This window comes from Odontesthes bonariensis, chromosome 5 (genome assembly GCF_027942865.1).
Source record: "Odontesthes bonariensis isolate fOdoBon6 chromosome 5, fOdoBon6.hap1, whole genome shotgun sequence".
NCBI lineage: Eukaryota > Metazoa > Chordata > Actinopteri > Atheriniformes > Atherinopsidae > Odontesthes > Odontesthes bonariensis.
In genome coordinates, this window is record NC_134510.1 from 41,146,060 (window position 1) to 41,169,445 (window position 23,386).

General features: G+C 52.2%; 2 protein-coding genes across 4 annotated transcripts in view; both read right to left on the reverse strand.

The window, feature by feature from the left end:
* Window positions 1-13,935, reverse strand: part of dennd4b (DENN/MADD domain containing 4B) — a 72,270-nt gene extending 58,335 nt beyond the window's left edge. For both annotated transcript variants that reach the window (XR_012769835.1, XM_075466396.1), the window contains exon 1: window positions 13,834-13,935. The gene's annotated coding sequence lies outside the window, so the exon portion shown is untranslated. The remainder of the gene's footprint in view (window positions 1-13,833) is intronic.
* Window positions 13,936-14,954: 1,019 nt separating this feature from the next.
* The window catches only part of LOC142380497 (CREB-regulated transcription coactivator 2), a 59,592-nt gene continuing 51,160 nt past the window's right edge, over window positions 14,955-23,386 (reverse strand). For both annotated transcript variants that reach the window (XM_075466399.1, XM_075466398.1), the window contains 2 exons: window positions 22,114-22,288; window positions 14,955-19,396 (listed from right to left, as the gene is read on the reverse strand). In XM_075466399.1, coding sequence (XP_075322514.1) covers window positions 19,206-19,396; window positions 22,114-22,288 — 366 coding nt within the window. In that variant the 3' untranslated portion in view covers window positions 14,955-19,205. The remainder of the gene's footprint in view (window positions 19,397-22,113; window positions 22,289-23,386) is intronic.

Genomic DNA, 23,386 nt, shown 5'->3' on the forward strand with positions numbered 1-23,386 from the left:
GCATGTAGTATGTAGTATGTAGCATGTACGTATGGAAGTATGTAGTATGTAGTATGCAGTTTGTAGTATGTAGTATGTAGCATGTAGCATGTAGTATGTAGCATGTAAGTATGGAAGTATGTAGTATGGAAGTATGTAGCATGTAGTATGCAGTTTGTAGTATGTAGCATTTATTATGTAGCATGTAGCATGCAGTATGTAGTATGTAGGATGTACTATGTACTATGGAAGTATGTAGTATGTAGCATGTAGTATGTAGTACGCAGTATGTAGTATGTAGCATGTAGTATGTAGCATGTAGCATGTAGTATGTAGCATGTAAGTATGGAAGTATGTAGTATATAGTATGGAAGTATGTAGCATGTAGTATGCAGTTTGTAGTATGTAGTATGTAGCATGTAGCATGTAGTATGTAGCATGTAAGTATGGAAGTATGTAGTATGGAAGTATGTAGCATGTAGTATGCAGTTTGTAGTATGTAGCATTTATTATGTAGCATGTAGCATGCAGTATGTAGTATGTAGGATGTACTATGTACTATGGAAGTATGTAGTATGTAGCATGTAGTATGTAGTACGCAGTATGTAGTATGTAGCATGTAGTATGTAGCATGTAGCATGTAGTATGTAAGTATGGAAGTATGTAGTATATAGTATGGAAGTATGTAGCATGTAGTATGCAGTTTGTAGTATGTAGTATGTAGCATTTAGTATGTAGCATGTAGCATGTAGCATGCAGTATGTAGGATGTAGGATGTACTATGTACTATGGAAGTATGTAGTCTGTAGTATGGAGTATGTAGTATGTAGTATGTAGTATGCAGTATGTAGTATGCAGTATGTAGTATATAGTATGTAGCATGTAGTATGTAGCATGTAGCATATAGTATTTAGTATGTAGTATGTAGCATGTAGTATTTAGCATGTAGTATGTAGCATATAGTATTTAGCATGTAATATGTAGTATTTAGCATGTAGTATGTAGTTTGTAGTATGTAGCATGTAGTATGTAGTATGTAGCATGTAGCATATAGTATTTAGCATGTAGTATGCAGTATGTAGTATATAGTATGTAGCATATAATATTTAGCATGTAGCATGTAGTATGTAGTATGTAGCATGTAGCATGTAGCATGTAACCCTACAAAATAATGTTGTGTGTGGACAAACTCATTAAAACCAACTGTGGCTGCTCTCTGAGGCTGACCAGGACACCACCGGCTCCCAGTTCAGATGAACCACTGGTTCCTCGTCAGTATTCGTACTTTTACGAATGAAAACTGTTCACAATAAATAACTCAATGAAATATTTCTAAAGAAATGAGCTTTTGGACAAAGTTACACAGGGAAAAAATAACAAAATCGATCCATAAATCGATCCATCCAACCCAGGTGACTGCTGAACATTCCACATTTCGCAGCATTTCAAAAAGCTTTAAATACCCTTTAGAGATGAAATATAAACCCAGCTCAGCATTGTGATGATTTGAACAACATCTCAGTGTGTGCACGTATGATTCTGACCCTTCTGAGGAAAACAACGGTTCTCAGAAGTCACAGAGAGCCCGAAAACGTCCGAATAACAGAACGGATCGAGGAAATGTCCCAGCGAACAGCTTCAAAGAGCCAGAACATGTAACCATGGCGACCGTACACAGCAAAGATGGCGGCAGCTGGACGCCCACCACGTTTAGAACTAAAACATCAGTGATAAGCAAAGACTGAAAGTCCCTCAGACACAAGCTGTGAGCTCCAAACCACCCCGAAAACTTTCTGCAGAGACACTGATCAGGTTAGCGCCCAACACGCCGACTCACAGGAGAAACCTAACGTGAAACCTGACGTTTCTGACGACTGAAACACGGCGCTCAGCAGCCCGTTAAAGGAGCCTTCACCCTGAACTTATCAGCAGCTCTTCTCCATGTTCGGTCCTACCTGCGGCGCCCTCACAAACTTCACTTCACTTCACTTCACTTCACTTCACTTCACTTCACTTCACTTCACGCGTTGGACGGCGGCTTTGAAGCGCAGGAAGTCAGCGGTTTGGCGAGGAAGAAAAGTCGAGCTTTCATTTCCAGTTGGTGGAGAAGTGAAAGTTGCAGCTGGGTGAGAAGCAGCTGAGGAGGAAGGCTGGAAGGAGGGTTTTATTCCCCCTGAAGGTGACGTCTGCAGGCTGTTATCGCAGCAGGGCCACTGGTACCGTGGTGGTCCTGGACCACAACAGGCTCTTTGTCTCCTCTGGGTGTCATGGCAACGCGGCAGCCTCTCGCACCGCGTCTACGGACATCTTTTCTGTGAGTGACATCATCAATGACAGAGGCGTGAAAAGCCGTCCTGGAACCTGACAGAAAGTCCCCATGAATCAACAAAATAAAAGCCTGAGAGAAACACACTTTTAAAAAATAAAAGCCTGTGAGCAACACACTTTTAAAAAATAAAAGCCTGTGAGCAACAGACTTTTACAAAATAAAAGCCTGTGAGTAACAGACTTTTACAAAATAAAAGCCTCTGAGTAACAGACTTTTACAGAATAAAAGCCTGTGAGCGACAGACTTTTACAAAAATAAAATAAATAATAAAACAGGGGGGGTCCGTGGCGTAGTGAGCAGGCGCCCCATGTACAAGAGGCTATAGTCCTCGCTGCAGCTGGCCCCGGTTCCAGTCCCGCATCGGACGGCCCTGTGCTGCGTGTTGTTCCCCCTCTCTCTGCCCCCTGCTTCCTGTATCTCTGAACTTTCCATTAAAGGCACAAAAGCCCCCCAAAAAAATTTATTTTTATTTTTATAAATAAATAAAATAAAATCTGCTTTAATGCACAATAATGATAAAAAAATATATATATATACACATATATATATATATATATATAAATGAGGCCTGGCTGAGGCCCGGCTGAGGCCTGGCTGAGGCACACACCGAGCTGAAAGTGGAGGAGCTGCAGCCTCCTGGAGGAGATTTAAATATCCGGAGTCTAAATTTAGAGCCGGCAGCATCAGGAGGACCGAGGGGACACAGTCAGCTTCCAAAATTAATTCACATGTGATGATGCAGCATTCATGACGTAAACAACAGCCGCTGAAGCCCAGCCGTCACACAAAATGTTGCCCATGTTGGAGCCGTCCAACATGGCCGACGGCTCCAACATGGCCAAAGGCTCCAACATGGCCGACGGCTCCAACATGGCACAACATGGCCGAAGGTTCCAACATGGCCGAAGGTTCCAACATGGCTGAAGGCTCCAACAGGGCCGAAGGCTCTAACATGGCACAACATGGCCGAAGGTTCCAACATGGCACAACATGGCCGAAGGTTCCAACATGGCCGAAGGTTCCAACATGGCCGAAGGCTCCAACAGGGCCGAAGGCTCTAACATGGCACAACATGGCCGAAGGTTCCAACATGGCACAACATGGCCGAAGGTTCCAACATGGCCGAAGGTTCCAACATGGCCGAAGGTTCCAACATGGCCGAAGGTTCCAACATGGCCGAAGGTTCCAACATGGCCGAAGGCTCCAACATGGCCGAAGGCTCCAACATGGCCGAAGGTTCCAACATGGCCGAAGGCTCCAACATGGCCGAAGGTTCCAACATGGCCGACGGCTCCAACATGGCCGAAGGTTCCAACATGGCCGACGGCTCCAACATGGCCGACGGCTCCAACATGGCTCCAACATGGCCAAAGGCTCCAACATGGCTCCAACATGGCCGAAGGTTCCAACATGGCCGACGGCTCCAACATGGCTCCAACATGGCCGAAGGTTCCAACATGGCCAAAGGCTCCAACATGGCCAAAGGCTCCAACATACCCGACGGCTCCAACATGGCCGAAGGCTCCAACATGGCCAAAGGCTCCAACATGGCACAACATGGCCAAAGGTTCCAACATGGCCGAAGGTTCCAACATGGCTGAAGGTTCCAACATGGCACAACATGGCCAAAGGTTCCAACATGGCCGAAGGTTCCAACATGGCTGAAGGCTCCAACAGGGCCGAAGGCTCTAACATGGCACAACATGGCCGAAGGTTCCAACATGGCACAACATGGCCGAAGGTTCCAACATGGCCGAAGGTTCCAACATGGCCGAAGGCTCCAACATGGCCGAAGGTTCCAACATGGCCGAAGGTTCCAACATGGCCGAAGGCTCCAACATGGCCGAAGGTTCCAACATGGCCGAAGGCTCCAACATGGCCGAAGGCTCCAACATGGCCGAAGGTTCCAACATGGCTCCAACATGGCCGAAGGTTCCAACATGGCCGAAGGCTCCAACATGGCCGAAGGTTCCAACATGGCTTCAACATGGCCGAAGGTTCCAACATGGCCGAAGGCTCCAACATGGCCGACGACTCCATAGGGATGTCGAAATTTAAAAAAAGTCTTGACCGACCACTGAGCCTCATTAGTCGATTAAAGTCGGTCACCGAAAATTCTATAAGTGCCATTTATGATATCTGTGTCCTGTCGCGCGTCTTTCTCTGCCGACTGGTTAGGCTCCCACCACACAATTAATGTTAGTTCGTGCCCTTGGTATTATACATTTTCCCCAATCATTGACCACTAGTTCTAGGCGTACTTGTGGAGGAATAAGGGTTTTGGGTAGAAAAATAATTGCTGTGCCTGCGCAGACACGCACAGCCACACATTAAGCACAACGGCGCCCTTCCAGTCACGGTACTTTTTAAACACGAATCAAACGCGGCACCGAACTCGGGCTGTTAAAAGCCCCCGTTACAAAGTCACAAACAGAGAACGGTGCATTTGGCGGTGTTACAGGAAAGTAGGTTAACCAATGACTTCGTTAAAAAAAAAAAACTTACCGAATGCCAACGGCCTCTGTGGCGTAGCCAATGCTGCACAAAATCCTTTGCAATAAGTTCCTGTCGTCTTGCTATTTAAGTACAGATGAATATATCACAACAAGTAGGCTAAGTTAGTCTTGTGTCTTTCGCCATTACAGTGTTACAATTATTATTATGTTGTAGTCCACACGCAGCCACATTGGCTTTATTTAGGTTAATAGTGGCGATTATTTTTTTAACAGCGCAGACAGGACCCGTCATGTACGGCGTACAAGTTGCAACCGGTGTAAGAGAGGACCTCTGAGGAGGGCGCTACGTGAGCTCTGCTGCGGTTGTTCTTCCATCGTGGGATGGCTCATGCTCACATAACATTTCTAAAGATATAGTGAGTTTTTTTTTTTTTTTTAAACCGACGGCAGAAAAATTCTAACCGGACAATGTTGATTCGGTCAACCATCGGTCACACGGTCATCGGTTAACATCCCTAGCTCCAACATGGCCGAAGGCTCCAACATGGCCGAAGGTTCCAACATGGCCGACGGCTCCAACATGGCTCCAACATGGCCGAAGGCTCCAACATGGCCGAAGGCTCCAACATGGCTCCAACATGGCCGAAGGCTCCAACATGGCCGAAGGCTCCAACATGGCCGAAGGTTCCAACATGGCCGAAGGGTCCATCATGGCTCCAACATGGCCGAAGGTTCCAACATGGCCGAAGGCTCCAACATGGCCGAAGGCTCCAACATGGCCGAAGGTTCCAACATGGCCGAAGGCTCCAACATGGCCGAAGGCTCCAACATGGCCGAAGGTTCCAACATGGCCGAAGGGTCCATCATGGCTCCAACATGGCCGAAGGTTCCAACATGGCCGAAGGCTCCAACATGGCCGAAGGGTCCATCATGGCTCCAACATGGCTCCAACATTGCCGAAGGCTCCAACATGGCCGAAGGCTCCAACATGGCCGAAGGTTCCAACATGGCCGAAGGTTCCAACATGGCCGAAGGGTCCATCATGGCTCCAACATGGCCGAAGGCTCCAACATGGCCGAAGGCTCCAACATGGCCGAAGGTTCCAACATGGCCGAAGGGTCCATCATGGCTCCAACATGGCTCCAACATCGCCGAAGGCTCCAACATGGCCGAAGGCTCCAACATCGCCGAAGGCTCCAACATGGCCGAAGGTTCCAACATGGCCGAAGGCTCCAACATGGCCGAAGGTTCCAACATGGCCGAAGGGTCCAACATGGCTCCAACATGGCCGAAGGCTCCAACATGGCCGAAGGTTCCAACATGGCCGAAGGCTCCAACATGGCCGAAGGCTCCAACATGGCCGAAGGGTCCAACATGGCTCCAACATGGCCGAAGGCCAACGTGCACGGAACGCCGTGCACTGAACGCCGTGCACTGAACGCCGTGTACGGAACGCGCCGTGCACTGAACGCCGTGCACTGAACGCCGTGCACTGAACGCCGTGTACGGAACGCGCCGTGCACTGAACGCCGTGCACTGAACGCCGTGTACAGAACGCCGTGTACGGAACGCCGTGTACGGAATGCTGAACGCCGTGTACAGAACGCCGTGTACGGAACGCCGAACGCCGTGTACGGAACGCCGAACGCCGTGTACGGAACTCCAAACGCCGTGTACGGAACTCCGAACGCCGTGTACGGAATGCCGTGTGCGGAACGCCGTGTGCGGAACGCCTCAAAAAGTTGTCTAATTGTTAAAAAGCGCAGAATATGTCACCTCTAAAGAGAGAAAATGAAAAGAAAAACACTAAATGAACTCATTTCCACTCGGATAAAAACAAAGGGGGATGAATCCTGTTACAGAACTGTGTGAACACCCTTCAGGAAGCATCCATGACATAATACCACAGCAATGCTACAGGGTGGGGGATCCTCTGCAGAGGAGCCAGTCTCACACTCTGCATCCATCTGTTGATCTGAGATTCTGATCTGCCCCAGTGCATGCTGGGAAGCAGCAGCTATCCTACCAGGTGTCACAGACAAGACGTCTTCGGCTGTGTTCATACTTCCATACTGCATACTACATACTGCAAACTACATACTGCATACTACATACTACATACTGCATACTACATACTGCATACTACATACTGCATACTGCATACTACATACTACATACTGCATACTACATACTGCATACTACATACTACAAACTGCATACTGCATACTACATACTACATACTGCATACTACAAACTGCATACTGCATACTACATACTACAAACTGCATACTGCATACTACATAGTACATACTACATACTGCATACTACATACTGCATACTACATACTGCATACTACATACTACAAACTGCATACTACATACTACATACTGCAAACTACATACTGCAAACTACATACTGCATACTGCATACTACAAACTGCATACTGCATACTACATACTACATACTACATACTGCAAACTACATACTACATACTACAAACTGCATACTACATACTACATACTGAATACTACATACTACATACTGAATACTACATACTACATACTTATTCGATCAGACAGTATGCAGAGCGTTTACCCACAATGCATTTCGCTCAGCCGGCCTGAAGCTGATTTCTCTTAAGCTCTAAACTCTGTAAACTTTAGCAATATTTGAAACATTTTCAGGTGAGAAAGTAGTCGTTTAGATCCCCAACGTGTTGAAAATCTGACAAAATACCGGCTGTTTACAATTTTGTTCCCACGAATTCGGCGCTACTAAAGCTAGCCGCAGTGAGCTAACGCACTTCCTGTTATTTTCACAAAATAAAATACCCGTTGCCTTTTATCATAGGGAAAGCCATTACCATACAATTGGTGCTTTTGTTTTGAAAACAGGAAGTGAACCTACCCTCGTTGTAGCTAGCTTGAAACTGCCGTTTTGACAGGAAATGACGATCGGCGACGTCACGTTACGTTGCATCTTGGGTAGTTTGAGTATGAGTAGTAACCTCATGATGCGTACCCAACATTTAGGAGAATCTAGTATGCATCCGGGAACTTCTGCTTACTCAAACTCACATACTAACTCAGAAAGCTAGTATGAGTAGTAGGAGAAGTATGCGGTTTGGAACACAGCCGAGTCTTCCTGAATCAGCTGCTTTATATTTCACTTTCATCTTACTTCACTGGTCACTTTATATTTTTTAACCTTTTTTTTTAATTGTTTTTTAAATTCTTAGATTGTTTTTAAAGTGTTTATAATTGTATAAACATTTTTATTGCTTTATTATGTCTTGCTATTGGATACTTGAATTTCCTTCGGGATCAATGAAGTGGTCCAGACTAAACATGGAGAAGCAGCATTTAGCTGTTATGCTGCAAACAAGTGGAACAAACTGCCAGTGGAGATTAAACTTTCACCAAATGGAGACATTTTTAAATCCAGGTTAAAGACATTTCTGTTCTCATGTGTCTATGCATGAAATCTGCACGATATCTTTGAACTTATCTGGACTGTTGCTTGTTTTTAAATTAATTTAAATTATTTTCTCTTTATATTCTTTTATGTATTTTAATGCTTCTCCCACTCCCTGCTGCAATGCTTTTATTTTATGTAAAGCACTTTGAATTGTTTGTACATGAAATGTGCTATATAAATAAATTTGATTTGATTTGATTTGATAAAGTATATATCTATCTATCTATCATTTGCTCTCATCTGAGTTGGAATCAGAAAAATGTCTGAAAACACGAGTCGGGACTTGAACCGGTGACCTCTGGATATCTGACACAGCGCCAGCAGACTGACCACAGACCTGCTCCTGATGACCCCGCTCGCTTTAAAAGTTCAGCCCCCCTTAGATAGAGATCCGCACGCCGTCTGCACGCCGTCTGCGCTCTGCCAGATTCCTGACAGGAGCCGACACGTCCCGGCGGGCTCAGGTATCCTGCTGCCGCCCGCCAACACAAACAGGAGCGCTGCTGTTCCCACAGCCCTCTGAGAACCGCCACCACCAGCTTCCTTCACACAGCCAATCACAGGCAGCGCTGGCCTGTGGGCGAGGTCACGTGACCCTCGCTGTCTCTGCAGAGGTTTACCTGAACAGCTGATCAACTGCCCAAAGACTCCCACTCAGTGAGGCCCCAAAAACATAAACAAAACATAAACATATACACAACATAAACATAAACAAAACATAAACATATACACAACATAAACATAAACAAAACATAAACATATACACAACATAAACATAAACAAAACATAAACAAAACATAAACATATACACAACATAAACATAAACAAAACATAAACATATACACAACATAAACATAAACAAAACATAAACATATACACAACATAAACATACACAACAAACACAACATAAACACAACAAACACAACATAAACACAACATATACATATACATAAACATACACATAAACAAAACATAAACACAACAAACACAACATAAACAAACACAACATAAACAAAACATAAACAAACAAAAAAGACAAAACATATAAACAAATAGCAACCATTCCTATCATATTTTGAGGATGAACTCCCTTCCCTTAATATAGTGCAGACCCCCCCCTTTATTTTACCTCCATCAGGCCTCCATCACGCCTCATCACGCCTCCATCACGCCTCCATCACGCCTCATCACGCCTCCATCAGGCACACATCACGCCTCATCACGCCTCCATCAGGCCTCCATCACGCCTCATCACGCCTCCATCAGGCACACATCACGCCTCCATCAGGCCTCATCACGCCTCCATCACGCCTCATCACGCCTCATCACGCCTCCATCAGGCCTCCATCACGCCTCATCACGCCTCCATCACGCCTCATCACGCCTCCATCAGGCACACATCATGCCTCATCACGCCTCCATCAGGCACACATCACGCCTCATCACGCCTCCATCAGGCCTCCATCACGCCTCATCACGCCTCCATCAGGCACACATCACGCCTCATCACGCCTCCATCACGCCTCATCACGCCTCCATCAGGCCTCCATCACGCCTCATCACGCCTCCATCAGGCCTCCATCACGCCTCATCACGCCTCCATCACGCCTCATCACGCCTCCATCAGGCACACATCATGCCTCATCACGCCTCCATCAGGCACACATCACGCCTCATCACGCCTCCATCAGGCCTCCATCACGCCTCATCACGCCTCCATCAGGCCTCCATCACGCCTCATCACGCCTCCATCAGGCACACATCACGCCTCATCACGCCTCCATCCGGCACACATCACGCCTCATCACGCCTCCATCACGCCTCATCACGCCTCATCACGCCTCATCACGCCTCCATCAGGCCTCCATCACGCCTCATCACGCCTCCATCACGCCTCATCACGCCTCCATCAGGCACACATCATGCCTCATCACGCCTCCATCAGGCACACATCATGCCTCATCACGCCTCCATCACGCCTCATCACGCCTCCATCAGGCACACATCACGCCTCATCACGCCTCCATCAGGCCTCCATCACGCCTCATCACGCCTCCATCAGGCCTCCATCACGCCTCATCACGCCTCCATCAGGCACACATCACGCCTCATCACGCCTCCATCTGGCACACATCACGCCTCATCACGCCTCATCACGCCTCCATCACGCCTCATCACGCCTCATCACGCCTCCATCAGGCCTCCATCAGGCACACATCACGCCTCCATCAGGCCTCCATCACGCCTCCATCAGGCCTCCATCAGGCACACATCAGGCACACATCACGCCTCCATCACGCCTCCATCACGCCTCAATCAGGCCTCATCACGCCTCCATCAGGCACACATCACGCCTCCATCACGCCTCCATCACGCCTCATCACGCCTCCATCAGGCCTCATCACGCCTCCATCAGGCCTCCATCAGGCACACATCACGCCTCATCACGCCTCCATCAGGCCTCATCACGCCTCCATCAGGCCTCCATCAGGCACACATCACGCCTCATCACGCCTCCATCAGGCACACATCACGCCTCATCACGCCTCCATCAGGCACACATCACGCCTCCATCACGCCTCCATCACGCCTCCATCACGCCTCATCACGCCTCCATCACGCCTCCATCAGGCACACATCACGCCTCCATCACGCCTCCATCACGCCTCCATCACGCCTCATCACGCCTCCATCACGCCTCATCACGCCTCATCACGCCTCCATCACGCCTCCATCACGCCTCCATCAGGCACACATCACGCCTCCATCACGCCTCCATCACGCCTCATCACGCCTCCATCAGGCCTCCATCAGGCACACATCACGCCTCATCACGCCTCCATCAGGCACACATCACGCCTCCATCACGCCTCCATCAGGCACACATCACGCCTCCATCAGGCCTCCATCACGCCTCCATCACGCCTCATCACGCCTCATCACGCCTCCATCAGGCACACATCACGCCTCATCACGCCTCCATCAGGCCTCCATCAGGCCTCCATCACGCCTCCATCAGGCCTCCATCAGGCCTCCATCAGGCCTCCATCACGCCTCCATCACGCCTCCATCAGGCACACATCACGCCTCCATCACGCCTCCATCACGCCTCATCACGCCTCCATCAGGCACACATCGCGCCTCATCACGCCTCCATCAGGCCTCCATCAGGCCTCCATCACGCCTCCATCAGGCCTCCATCACGCCTCCATCAGGCCTCCATCACGCCTCATCACGCCTCCATCAGGCCTCCATCAGGCCTCCATCAGGCCTCCATCAGGCACACATCACGCCTCATCACGCCTCCATCAGGCCTCCATCAGGCCTCCATCACGCCCCATCACGCCTCATCAGGCCTCCATCACGCCTCCATCCGGCACACATCACGCCTCCATCAGGCCTCCATCACGCCTCATCACGCCTCCATCACGCCCCATCACGCCTCCATCACGCCCCATCACGCCTCAATCACGCCTCCATCAGGCCTCCATCACGCCCCATCACGCCTCATCACGCCTCATCACGCCTCAATCACGCCTCATCACGCCTCATCACGCCTCCATCAGGCCTCCATCACGCCTCCATCACGCCTCATCACGCCTCATCACGCCTCCATCACGCCCCATCACGCCTCATCACGCCTCCATCACGCCTCATCACGCCTCCATCACGCCTCCATCAGCTGGTGGAGGATAGCTGATGGAGCAGGTGGAGCTGGTGGAGCTGATGGAACTGATGGAGCAGGTGGAGCTGATGGAACTGATGGAGCAGGTGGAGCTGATGGAACTGATGGAGCAGGTGGAGCTGATGGAACTGATGGAGCAGGTGGAGCTGATGGAACTGATGGAGCAGGTGGAGCAGATGGAGCAGGTGGAGCTGATGGAGCAGATGGAGCTGATGGAACTGATGGAGCAGGTGGAGCTGATGGAACTGATGGAGCAGGTGGAGCAGATGGAGCAGGTGGAGCTGATGGAGCAGATGGAGCTGATGGAGCAGGTGGAGCTGATGGAACTGATGGAGCAGGTGGAGCTGATGGAACTGACGGAGCAGGTGGAGCAGGTGGAGCTGATGGAACTGATGGAGCTGATGGAGCAGGTGGAGCTGATGGAACTGATGGAGCAGGTGGAGCTGATGGAGCTGATGGAACTGATGGAGCAGGTGGATAAGGTGGAGAGCTGATGGAGCCGGTGGAGCTGATGGAACTGATGGAGCAGGTGGAGCTGATGGAACTGATGGAGCAGGTGGAGCTGATGGAGCAGGTGGAGCTGAGCTGATGGAGGAGGTGGAGCTGATGGAACTGATGGAGCTGATGGAACTGATGGAGCAGGTGGAGCTGATGGAACTGATGGAGCAGGTGGAGCAGGTGGAGCTGATGGAGCAGATGGAGCTGATGGAACTGATGGAGCAGGTGGAGCTGATGGAACTGATGGAGCTGATGGAGCAGGTGGAGCTGATGGAACTGATGGAGCAGGTGGAGCTGGTGGAGCTGATGGAGCAGATGGAGCAGGTGGAGCTGATGGAGCAGATGGAGCAGGTGGAGCTGATGGAACTGATGGAGCAGGTGGAGCTGATGGAACTGATGGAGCTGATGGAGCAGGTGGAGCTGATGGAACTGATGGAGCAGGTGGAGCTGATGGAACTGATGGAGCAGGTGGAGCTGGTGGAGCTGATGGAGCAGGTGGAACTGATGGAGGAGGTGGAGCTGATGGAGCTGATGGAGGAGGTGGAGCTGATGGAGGAGGTGGAGCTGATGGAACTGATGGAGCTGATGGAGCTGATGGAGCAGGTGGAGCTGATGGAGCTGATGGAGGAGGTGGAGCTGATGGAGGAGGTGGAGCTGATGGAGCTGATGGAGCAGGTGGAGCTGATGGAGGAGGTGGAGCTGATGGAGCCGGTGGAGCTGATGGAGCAGGTGGAGCTGATGGAGCAGGTGGAGCTGATGGAGGAGGTGGAGCTGCACTGCAACAAACAGGCCTGAACAGCTGCTGGAGGCATCAAACCCCCATAACCCGCTCGGCTTCCATTATCGGACACTCTCTCCGGGTCCACTCGGCTGTTTCCGGAAACCTTTCTGAATTTAGCAACTCTTCCGGAAACAAAACCTGATGAAAAACCTGCGACACGGCGGCGGCTGCGTCGCCCTGCGGCGGTTCATCAGCAGAATGACGGACGGTGGCTGCCGCCGCAGCACCGTGGGGCCGCGGACCCGCGGGTTCCATTACCGGACACACGGTCCGCGGCTTTCAGGCCATTTAAAGCCGTTTCTGACGAGCCGGGACGAGCCGTTCCGACCTCACGGCAGCGGAGCTCCAGGACGTTTAACAAAATGAGGAAATAAAACTGAATCTCCTACAAAAAAACGTCGGTTAAAGCCGGCGGGTAGCCGGCAAACACGGGCTGACAGGCGCGTTAAATCCGGGGGAAAACAAACGGAGTCTGGTGCGTCTCACCGAAGCGTCTCACACGGAGGCGTGTCCGATAATGGGCGCACCGTGGTTCCGTTAACCGTGGCTCCGCTAAACGCGCACCGGCTCCCGGTGCCGGCCTCCCGGGCCCGGGGCCGGCTCGGGGCGCTGGACCTGCGGGGCTTACCTGGTTGGTTGAGCTGGTTCTGGGCTGGAAGGACCATCCTCAGGTCGCTGTCTCACATGTAACGTCCATGTTCGCAGTCGAGAGACGATCACCGTTAACACACAGCTGCTTCCGGTCTGTACTGTCACAATAAGAGCACAACCGGAAGCTGCTGGTCTGACCCGCAACTTTTCATATTTCTAGCTCCAGTTCACCTGAAATATGCAGTTTTATCCTTCCTGTCAGTTATATCACGTCATAAAACCTCAAATTTAGATTCAGATTTTATTTATTTGACCTTTATTTAACCAGGAAATTCAAACTTTTGCCATTTAACATCTTTTTAACCCTTTGTGCGGTCTTAACATCCTGTTTACTCCCTTTGTCCTGCGGCTCAGAAATGACCCGCCCTACCAAAGCCCCAAAATAGTGCAACTTAATTTCATTTTAAATCCAAAATCTATTTTGTATGATGAAACCACCTGTACATTTTTATCATGTATTTTTTGTTACACAATACAAAAAGACAATCACCAGTTTTCAGGATTACACTTTTTTTTTTTAACCACAAACCAACTGTCAGTTGGACCAACAGTTTTCTTGTTTTCTCAGTTCTCTTTTACATAATAAAGGTTTATTATTGCTATTATATAAATGGGAAGTAATTACTTCTGAATTAATTATATTGAAAGGGAAAAAACACTGAACTTTTTTCTGGTGTTTAAATGTTTTTATAATTCACGGGTCAAAAATGACCCATAAGACAATCTTTGTGCCCTAGTGGTGTACAGCCCACATGGAGACATAAACAAAAATAAAGTCTGACTTTTTCTAATGATGGGGTCCCTTTAGGAAAAGTCATAACATTTCAAGTTGGAAATAGAGAGTTTAAGGTATTTTTTCTACAGCTAAACATGGTGGTGGCTCACTTTTGACCTGCAAGACAACAGAAAGGGTTAAATGGATCAAACACCTGAAATATGCAGTTTTATCATTCCTGTCATTTATATCACGTCATAAAACCTCAAATTTAGATTCAGATTTGATTTATTTAACCCCTTAACGCCTGAATTTCTCTTCTCTTGGGTTCAGGTTATATTTCCAAAGAAAATGTGTTTAAATGTGAATAAAATCCAAACATGAAAGTTTCATTTGTTTATTTTCTGTAAAATAATGTGAAGGTACAGTTTAAAAATCTCTGCTGTTAGCATCAGAAGCAGCTCTGCTCTGAACACATTAATATGTACAACACACTCAACATTCCCTGGTTGGTTATTACAATAAAAAGGTGAAAACGAACCAGAGCAACACGTTCAGTTTTCCTCTGGAGCCCAAAAACATGAATAATGTCAGAAATTAATATCATACAGCAATACAAAAGATGAAAAAATATGAAATATGGCCTTTTACTGATCCCTAGTCTGAGCACGCACACGCACGCACACGCACGCACACGCACGCACACAGAGCCGGCTGGTAAACAGCTCCCCCTACAGGTAGAGTCTGGAACTGCATGTTACCTCACAGCAGGTTTATTGCATAAAACAGTAAGCGCACGCTCACGTGCACGCTCACATGCACGGAGCAGAAAGGATGACGTCATGTTTCGTGTTGCCGACCCGACGGAACCACAGTGAGAAGCAGCTGATAAAACCTTTTGCTCCAGACGTCCTGATTCGCTGATTCTCGGACTTTTCTGACACGATTTCACTCAGAACGTTTCATTCATGTCGTAAAAAAAAAAAAAATACTGTAGGACAATAAGCTCCGCCTCCAGTCTGTGGCGTCCAACTAAAACACGTCCGGAAACAAAATGGCCGCCGCTCAGACTGCAACTTTAAACCTCAGAGACGCCCCGTCGGCTTCCAGCACCGACGGAAACGCCTCCAACCCGACAGAACCCGTCAGAACCCGTCAGAGCCCGTCAGAACCCGTCAGAGCCCGTCAGAACCCGTCAGAACCCGTCAGAGCCCGTCAGAACCCGTCAGAGCCCGTCAGAACCCGTCAAAGCCCATCAGAACCCGTCAGAGCCCGTCAGAACCCGTCAGAGCCCGTCAGAACCCGTCAAAGCCCATCAGAACCCGTCAGAGCCCGTCAGAACCCGTCAGAGCCCGTCAGAACCCGTCAGAGCCCGTCAGAACCCGTCAAAGCCCATCAGAACCCGTCAGAGCCCGTCAGAACCCGTCAGAGCCCGTCAGAACCCGTCAAAGCCCGTCAGAACCCGTCAGAACCCGTCAGAGCCCGTCAGAACCCGTCAGAACCCGTCAGAACCCGTCAGAACCCGTCAGAGCCCGTCAGAACCCGTCAGAACCCGTCAAAGCCCATCAGAACCCGTCAGAGCCCGTCAGAGCCCGTCAGAACCCGTCAGAACCCGTCAGAGCCCGTCAGAACCCGTCAGAACCCTGAACAGAGCCCGCCAGAACCCGTCAGAGCCCGTCAGAGCCCGTCAGACCCCGTCAGAACCCGTCACAGCCCTGAACAGAGCCCGCCAGAACCCGTCAGAGCCCGTCAGAGCCCGTCAGAACCCTGAACAGAGCCCGTCAGAACCCGTCAGAACCCGTCAGAGCCCGTCAGACCCCGTCAGAACCCGTCAGAACCCTGAACAGAGCCCGCCAGAACCCGTCAGAACCCTGAACAGAGCCCGCCAGAACCCGTCAGAACCCGTCAGAGCCCGTCAGAGCCCGTCAGAACCTGTCAGAGCCCGTCAGAACCCATCAGAACCCTGAACAGAGCCCGCCAGAGCCCGCCAGAACCCGTCAGAACCCGTCAGAGCCCGTCAGAACCCGTCAGAACCCTGAACAGAGCCCGCCAGAACCCGTCAGAGCCCGTCAGAGCCCGTCAGAACCCGTCAGAGCCCGTCAGAACCCGTCAGAACCCTGAACAGAGCCCGCCAGAGCCCGTCAGAGCCCATCAGAGCCCTGAACAGAGCCCGCCAGAACCCGTCAGAACCTGTCAGAGCCCGTCAGAACCCGTCAGAGCCTGTCAGAACCCGTCAGAACCCTGAACAGAGCCCGCCAGAACCCGTCAGAACCCTGAACAGAACCCGTCAGAACCCGTCAGAGCCCGTCAGAGTCCGTCAGAACCTGTCAGAGCCCGTCAGAACCTGTCAGAGCCCGTCAGAGGATGCTGTTCTTTCATTCAGAACCCGTCAGAACCCGTCAGAACCCGTCAGAACCCGTCAGAACCCGTCAGAACCTGTCAGAACCAGTCAGAACCCTGAACAGAGCCCGTCAGAAGATGCTGTTCTTTCATTCAGAACCCGCCAGAACCCGTCAGAGCCCGTCAGAGGATGCTGTTCTTTCATTCAGAACCCGTCAGAACCTGTCAGAACCTGTCAGAACCAGTCAGAACCCTGAACAGAGCCCATCAGAGCCCGTCAGAAGATGCTGTTCTTTCATTCAGAACCCGTCAGAACCCGTCAGAGCCCGTCAGAACCCGTCAGAGCCCGTCAGAACCCGTCAGAACCCGTCAGAACCCTGAACAGAGCCCGCCAGAACCCGTCAGAGCCCGTCAGAGCCCGTCACAGCCCTGAACAGAGCCCGCCAGAACCCGTCAGAGCCCGTCAGAGCCCGTCAGAACCCGTCAGAGCCCGTCAGAGCCCGTCAGAGCCCGTCAGAAGATGCTGTTCTTTCATTCAGAACCCGTCAGAACCTGTCAGAACCTGTCAGAACCTGTCAGAGGACGTCAGAACCTGCCAGAGGACGTCAGAGCCCGTCAGAAGATGCTGTTCTTTCATTCAGAACCCGTCAGAACCTGTCAGAACCTGTCAGAACCTGTCAGAGGACGTCAGAGCCCGTCAGAAGATGCTGTTCTTTCATTCAGAACCCTGAACAGAACCAGTTTGTTTTTATCAGGGCAGAAGACGCCCGCAGCAGCCCGGAGCGACCAGCAGGGGGCGACAGTCCGACCCTGAACCTTCAACATCCTCTGAGCCTCCACCTGGAAGATCAGACCGACTTCCAGGACTTTCCAGGACTTTCCAGGACTTTCTAGGACTTTCTAGGACTTTCTAGGACTTTCCAGGACTTTCCAGGCTGCGTCCCTCTGATTTGTTGGGTTCTTTCGGCTTCCAACGAAAAGGTTCCTTAACTTTCAGATCAGAGCCACAAAACTGGACCAGGCACAGCACACGTGTGCATGTGCACGTGCATGTGTGAGCGTGCGTTTCACATCCGCTGCGTTTTATTATATTTTTATATCCAAAAAAAAACTATTTACAGGCAACAATAAAAACTTTGCATCATCAGAACATCAGCTGAAAACTGACGGCGGGGGCAGCAAGTGCAGGCAGGTAGGAGGGGGCGGGGCTAAGAGCCGGAAAGGATCGGGATCTGATTCTGATCTGATCTGGATCTGGATCTGGATCTGATCTGGATCTGATCTGGATCTGATCTGGATCTGATCTGGATCTGATCTGGATCTGGATCTGGATCTGGATCTGGACCTGGACCTGGATCTGATCTGATCTGGATCTGATCTGGATCTGGATCTGATCTGGATCTGATCTGGATCTGATCTGGATCTGGATCTGGATCTGGATCTGATCTGGATCAGCTGCAGATCAGATCAGAACATAAACAGTTGGTGGAAGTGCCCTTTAAAACCTGAGCTGAGGGGAAGAAAAGCTGAACGATGGAGGCGGCGCCACATTTCCACAAACACGGCGAGCTGGAGCAGCTCAGGCGTCAGTGTGTAACAGCAACCATCTTTCTGAAGCATTCTGCGGCGAGTTCTGGTTCTTTTGACCCGGTTTGTTTCCGCATGGCGCCCCCGTGGCGGCCCCGTGGCGGCCCCGTGGCGGCCCCAAGGCACTGGGAGGAAGGCGGGAGCTGTTCCCCAGCAACTGAACTCAGGTGGGAACAGTTTACAGTAACATTCACAGGAAAAGTCGAAGCTTTGTTCGGGGAGCTCCTCAGAGTCCGAGCGCACCACTGAAGCTCCGCCCCTCGGCGATGCAACACGACTCGGGCTCGAATGGCACTTTCTGATGGCGGCGGAGCTGCGGCGACCATCTCTGCCGGGGCTTTTTTACAAATATAAAAACCTCTGAATGATGGCTGACTTCCTGCTAAAGGGGCGGAGCCAGCTGACTTCCTGTTAAAGGGGCGGAGCCAGCCGCTTCCTTTTAAAGGGGCGGAGCCAGCTGACTTCCTGTTAAAAGGGCGGAGCCAGCCACTTCCTTTTAAAGGGGCGGAGCCAACATGGATGCTGCAGGAGCAGGAAGCAGTCAGACAGCCCCGGGGGCTCCGTGCACATCAGTGTGTGCACGTGCCGCCGCTTCGCACAGGAACCTTCACTCATACAAGCTAATGCCAGAACAGAAGCGGGGATCCCGCCTCAAGCGTAGCGGCAGCGTTAGTCGGCCCACCGAGAGTCTGCGGCGCAGGCGGGGGTCACTTCAGCCGGTCGGACCGGAAGGAGTCCTCCACGGCCGGGTCGGCCAGCATCAGGTCGCCCTCCAGCATGTCCAGAGACAGGGGGTCCATCCTGAGCTGCTCGTCCAGGGAGAAGGGGTCCATCTCGAAGCCGGGGACGTGGGACAGGGCGCTGGCGATCTCCTTGGACAGACCTGTGGGGGAGTCGCCTGCGGGGGGAGGAGGGAAGGTGGACACGTTAGAGCTGCGTCAGAGAAGCTAATAAAGGAAGCCGAGGCTAACGTAGGCTGGCGAGGCTAACGGAGGCCGGCGAGGCTAACGAAGGACGGCGAGGCTAACGAAGGACGGCGAGGCTAATGAAGCCCGGCGAGGCTAACGAAGGACGGTGAGGCTAATGAAGGCCAGTTCAACGAGGCTAACGAAGGACGGTGAGGCTCATGAAGGCCAGTTCAACGAGGCTAATGAAGCCGACGAGGCTAATAAAGCCGGCGAGGCTAACGAAGGACGGTGAGGCTAATGAAGGCAGACGAGGCTAATGAAGGCCAGCGAGGTTAATGAAGGCCAGCGAGGTTAACGAAGGCCGGCGAGGCTAACGAAGGCCGGCGAGGCTAACGAAGGCCGGCGAGGCTAACGAAGGCCGGCGAGGCTAATGAAGGCCGGCGAGGCTAACGAAGGCCGACGAGGCTAATGAAGGCCGGCGAGGCTAACGAAGGACGACGAGGCTAACGAAGGCCGGGCCAACGAGGCTAATGAAGCCAGCGAGGCTAACGAAGGCTGGCAGGCAAATGAAGGTCAGTTCAACGAGGCTAATGAAGGCCGGCGAGGTTAATGAAGGCCGGCGAGGCTAACGAAGGCCGACGAGGCTAACGAAGGCCGGCAAGGCTAACGGAGGCTGGCGAGGCTAACGGAGGACGGTGAGGCTAATGAAGGCCGGCAAGGTTAACGAAGGACGGCGAGGCTAACGAAGGACGGCGAGGCTAATGAAGGCTGGCGAGGCTAATGAAGCCGGCGAGGCTAATGAAGGCCGACGAGGCTAATGAAGGCCGGCGAGGCTAACGAAGGCCGACGAGGCTAATGAAGGCCAGTTCAACGAGGCTAATGAAGCCGGCGAGGCTAATGAAGGCCGGGGAGGCTAACGAAGGCCGGCGAGGCTAACGAAGGCCGGGGAGGCTAACGAAGGCCGGCGAGGCTAACGAAGGCCGGCGAGGCTAACGAAGGCCGACGAGGCTAATGAAGGCCGACGAGGCTAATGAAGGCCGGCGAGGCTAACGAAGGCCGGGGAGGCTAACGAAGGCCGACGAGGCTAATGAAGGCCGGCGAGGCTAACGAAGGACGACGAGGCTAACGAAGGCCGGGCCAACGAGGCTAATGAAGCCGGCGAGGCAAATGAAGGTCAGTTCAACGAGGCTAATGAAGGCTGGCGAGGCTAACGAAGGCCGACGAGGCTAACGGAGGCCAGCGAGGCTAACGAAGGCCGGCGAGGCTAATGAAGGCCAGTTCAACGAGGCTAATGAAGCCGGCGAGGCTAATGAAGGCCAGCGAGGTTAATGAAGGCCGGCGAGGATAATGAAGGCCGGCAAGGCTAACGAAGGACGGCGAGGCTAACAAAGGACGGTGAGGCTAACGAAGGACGGTGAGGCTAATGAAGGCCGGCGAGGCGATGCTAGCGAAGGCCGACGAGGCTAACGAAGGCCAGCGAGGCTAACGAAGGCCGTGCCGTTCAGTTCATGGGTCACGTGACCCCGCCTCTTCCTGCGTGTCGGGACAGAGAAGCTGAAGCTAAAGCTAAAGGTCCCTGGAAGCTCTGATCTGAGGGTTCATACGGCGAGGCTAATGAAGGCCAGTTCAACGAGGCTAATGAAGCCGGCGAGGCTAATGAAGGCCGGCGAGGCTAATGAAGGCCGGCGAGGCTAATGAAGGCCGGCGAGGTTAATGAAGGCCGACGAGGCTAATGAAGGCCGGCGAGGTTAATGAAGGCCAGCGAGGTTAATGAAGGCCGACGAGGCTAATGAAGGCCGACGAGGCTAATGAAGGCCGACGAGGCTAATGAAGGCCAGTTCAACGAGGCTAATGAAGCCGGCGAGGCTAATGAGGGCCGGCGAGGCTAACGAAGGCCGACGAGGCTAATGAAGGCCGACGAGGCTAACGAAGGCCGACGAGGCTAATGAAGGCCGGCGAGGCTAACACGAAGGCCGGCGAGGCTAACACGAAGGCCGACGAGGCTAACACGAAGGCCGACGAGGCTAACGAAGGACGACGAGGCTAACGAAGGCCGGGCCAACGAGGCTAATGAAGCCGGCGAGGCTAACGAAGGCCGGCGAGGCTAATGAAGGCCAGTTCAACGAGGCTAATGAAGCCGGCGAGGCTAATGTAAGCCAACGAGGCTAATGAAGGCCGGCGAGGTTAATGAAGGCCGGCGAGGCTAACGAAGGCCGACGAGGCTAACGAAGGCCGGCGAGGCTAATGAAGGCCGGTTCAACGAGAATAATGAAACCTGGCGTGGCTAATGAAACTCGACGAGGCTAACGAAGACCGTCGGCTAATGAAGGCCGGTAAGGCTAACGGAGCCCGGCGAGGCTAATGAAGGCCGACAAGGCTAATGAAGCCGGCGAGGCTAATGAAGCCGGCGAGGCTAATGAAGCCGGCGAGGCTAATGAAGCCGGCGAGGCTAATGAAGGCCGGCGAGGCTAATGAAGGCCAGCGAGGTTAATGAAGGCCGGCGAGGCTAATGAAGCCGGCGAGGTTAATGAAGGCCGGCGATGCTAGCGAAGGCCGACGAGGCTAACGAAGGCCAGCGAGGCTAACGAAGGCCGTGCCGTTCAGTTCATGGGTCACGTGACCCCGCCTCTTCCTGCGTGTCGGGACAGAGAAGCTGAAGCTAAAGCTAAAGGTCCCTGGAAGCTCTGATCTGAGGGTTCATACGGACCTGTGAGGATGATGTTGGGCACGTGGTGGCGCCCGTCCCCGCCGCTGTAGTTCTGGTTCTGGTTGTTGAGCAGCTGCTGGTCCCCGGGGCCCTGCGACTCCAGGGGTCCGTGGCTGTCCGGCTGCAGCTGGCCGTGGTTCAGGGACAGACCGTCAGCCTGGCTGTCGGGCGGGAACTGAAGCGGGACACCCAAACATCTTTTAATCCAGATGTGGAGCATGAAGGAGAGAACTACAGAAACACCTGAATTCTGCCAGGTTAAGGCCCACTGATGACTTACACCAGGTGGGGATACACCAGGTGGGGTTACACCAGGTGGGGATACACCAGGTGGGGATACACCAGGTGGGGTCACACCAGGTGGGGGATACACCAGGTGGGCTTACACCAGGTGGGGTTACACCAGGTGGGCTTACACCAGGTGGGCTTACACCAGGTGGGCTTACACCAGGTGGGGTTACACCAGGTGGGGATACACCAGGTGGGCTTACACCAGGTGGGGTTACACCAGGTGGGGATACACCAGGTGGGCTTACACCAGGTGGGGTTACACCAGGTGGGGATACACCAGGTGGGCTTACACCAGGTGGGCTTACACCAGGTGGGGTCACACCAGGTGGGGTCACACCAGGTGGGGATACACCAGGTGGGCTTACACCAGGTGGGGTCACACCAGGTGGGGTTACACCAGGTGGGATACACCAGGTGGGATACACCAGGTGGGGATACACCAGGTGGGGTTACACCAGGTGGGATACACCAGGTGGGGTTACACCAGGTGGGCTTACACCAGGTGGGGTCACACCAGGTGGGGATACACCAGGTGAGCTTACACCAGGTGGGGTTACACCAGGTGGGGATACACCAGGTGGGATACACCAGGTGGGATACACCAGGTGGGGTTACACCAGGTGGGCTTACACCAGGTGGGCTTACACCAGGTGGGGTTACACCAGGTGGGGATACACCAGGTGGGTTTACACCAGGTGGGGTTACACCAGGTGGGGATACACCAGGTGGGCTTACACCAGGTGGGGTTACACCAGGTGGGGTTACACCAGGTGGGATACACCAGGTGGGATACACCAGGTGGGGATACACCAGGTGGGGTTACACCAGGTGGGGATACACCAGGTGGGCTTACACCAGGTGGGGTCACACCAGGTGGGGTTACACCAGGTGGGGATACACCAGGTGGGCTTACACCAGGTGGGGTTACACCAGGTGGGATACACCAGGTGGGCTTACACCAGGTGGGGTCACACCAGGTGGG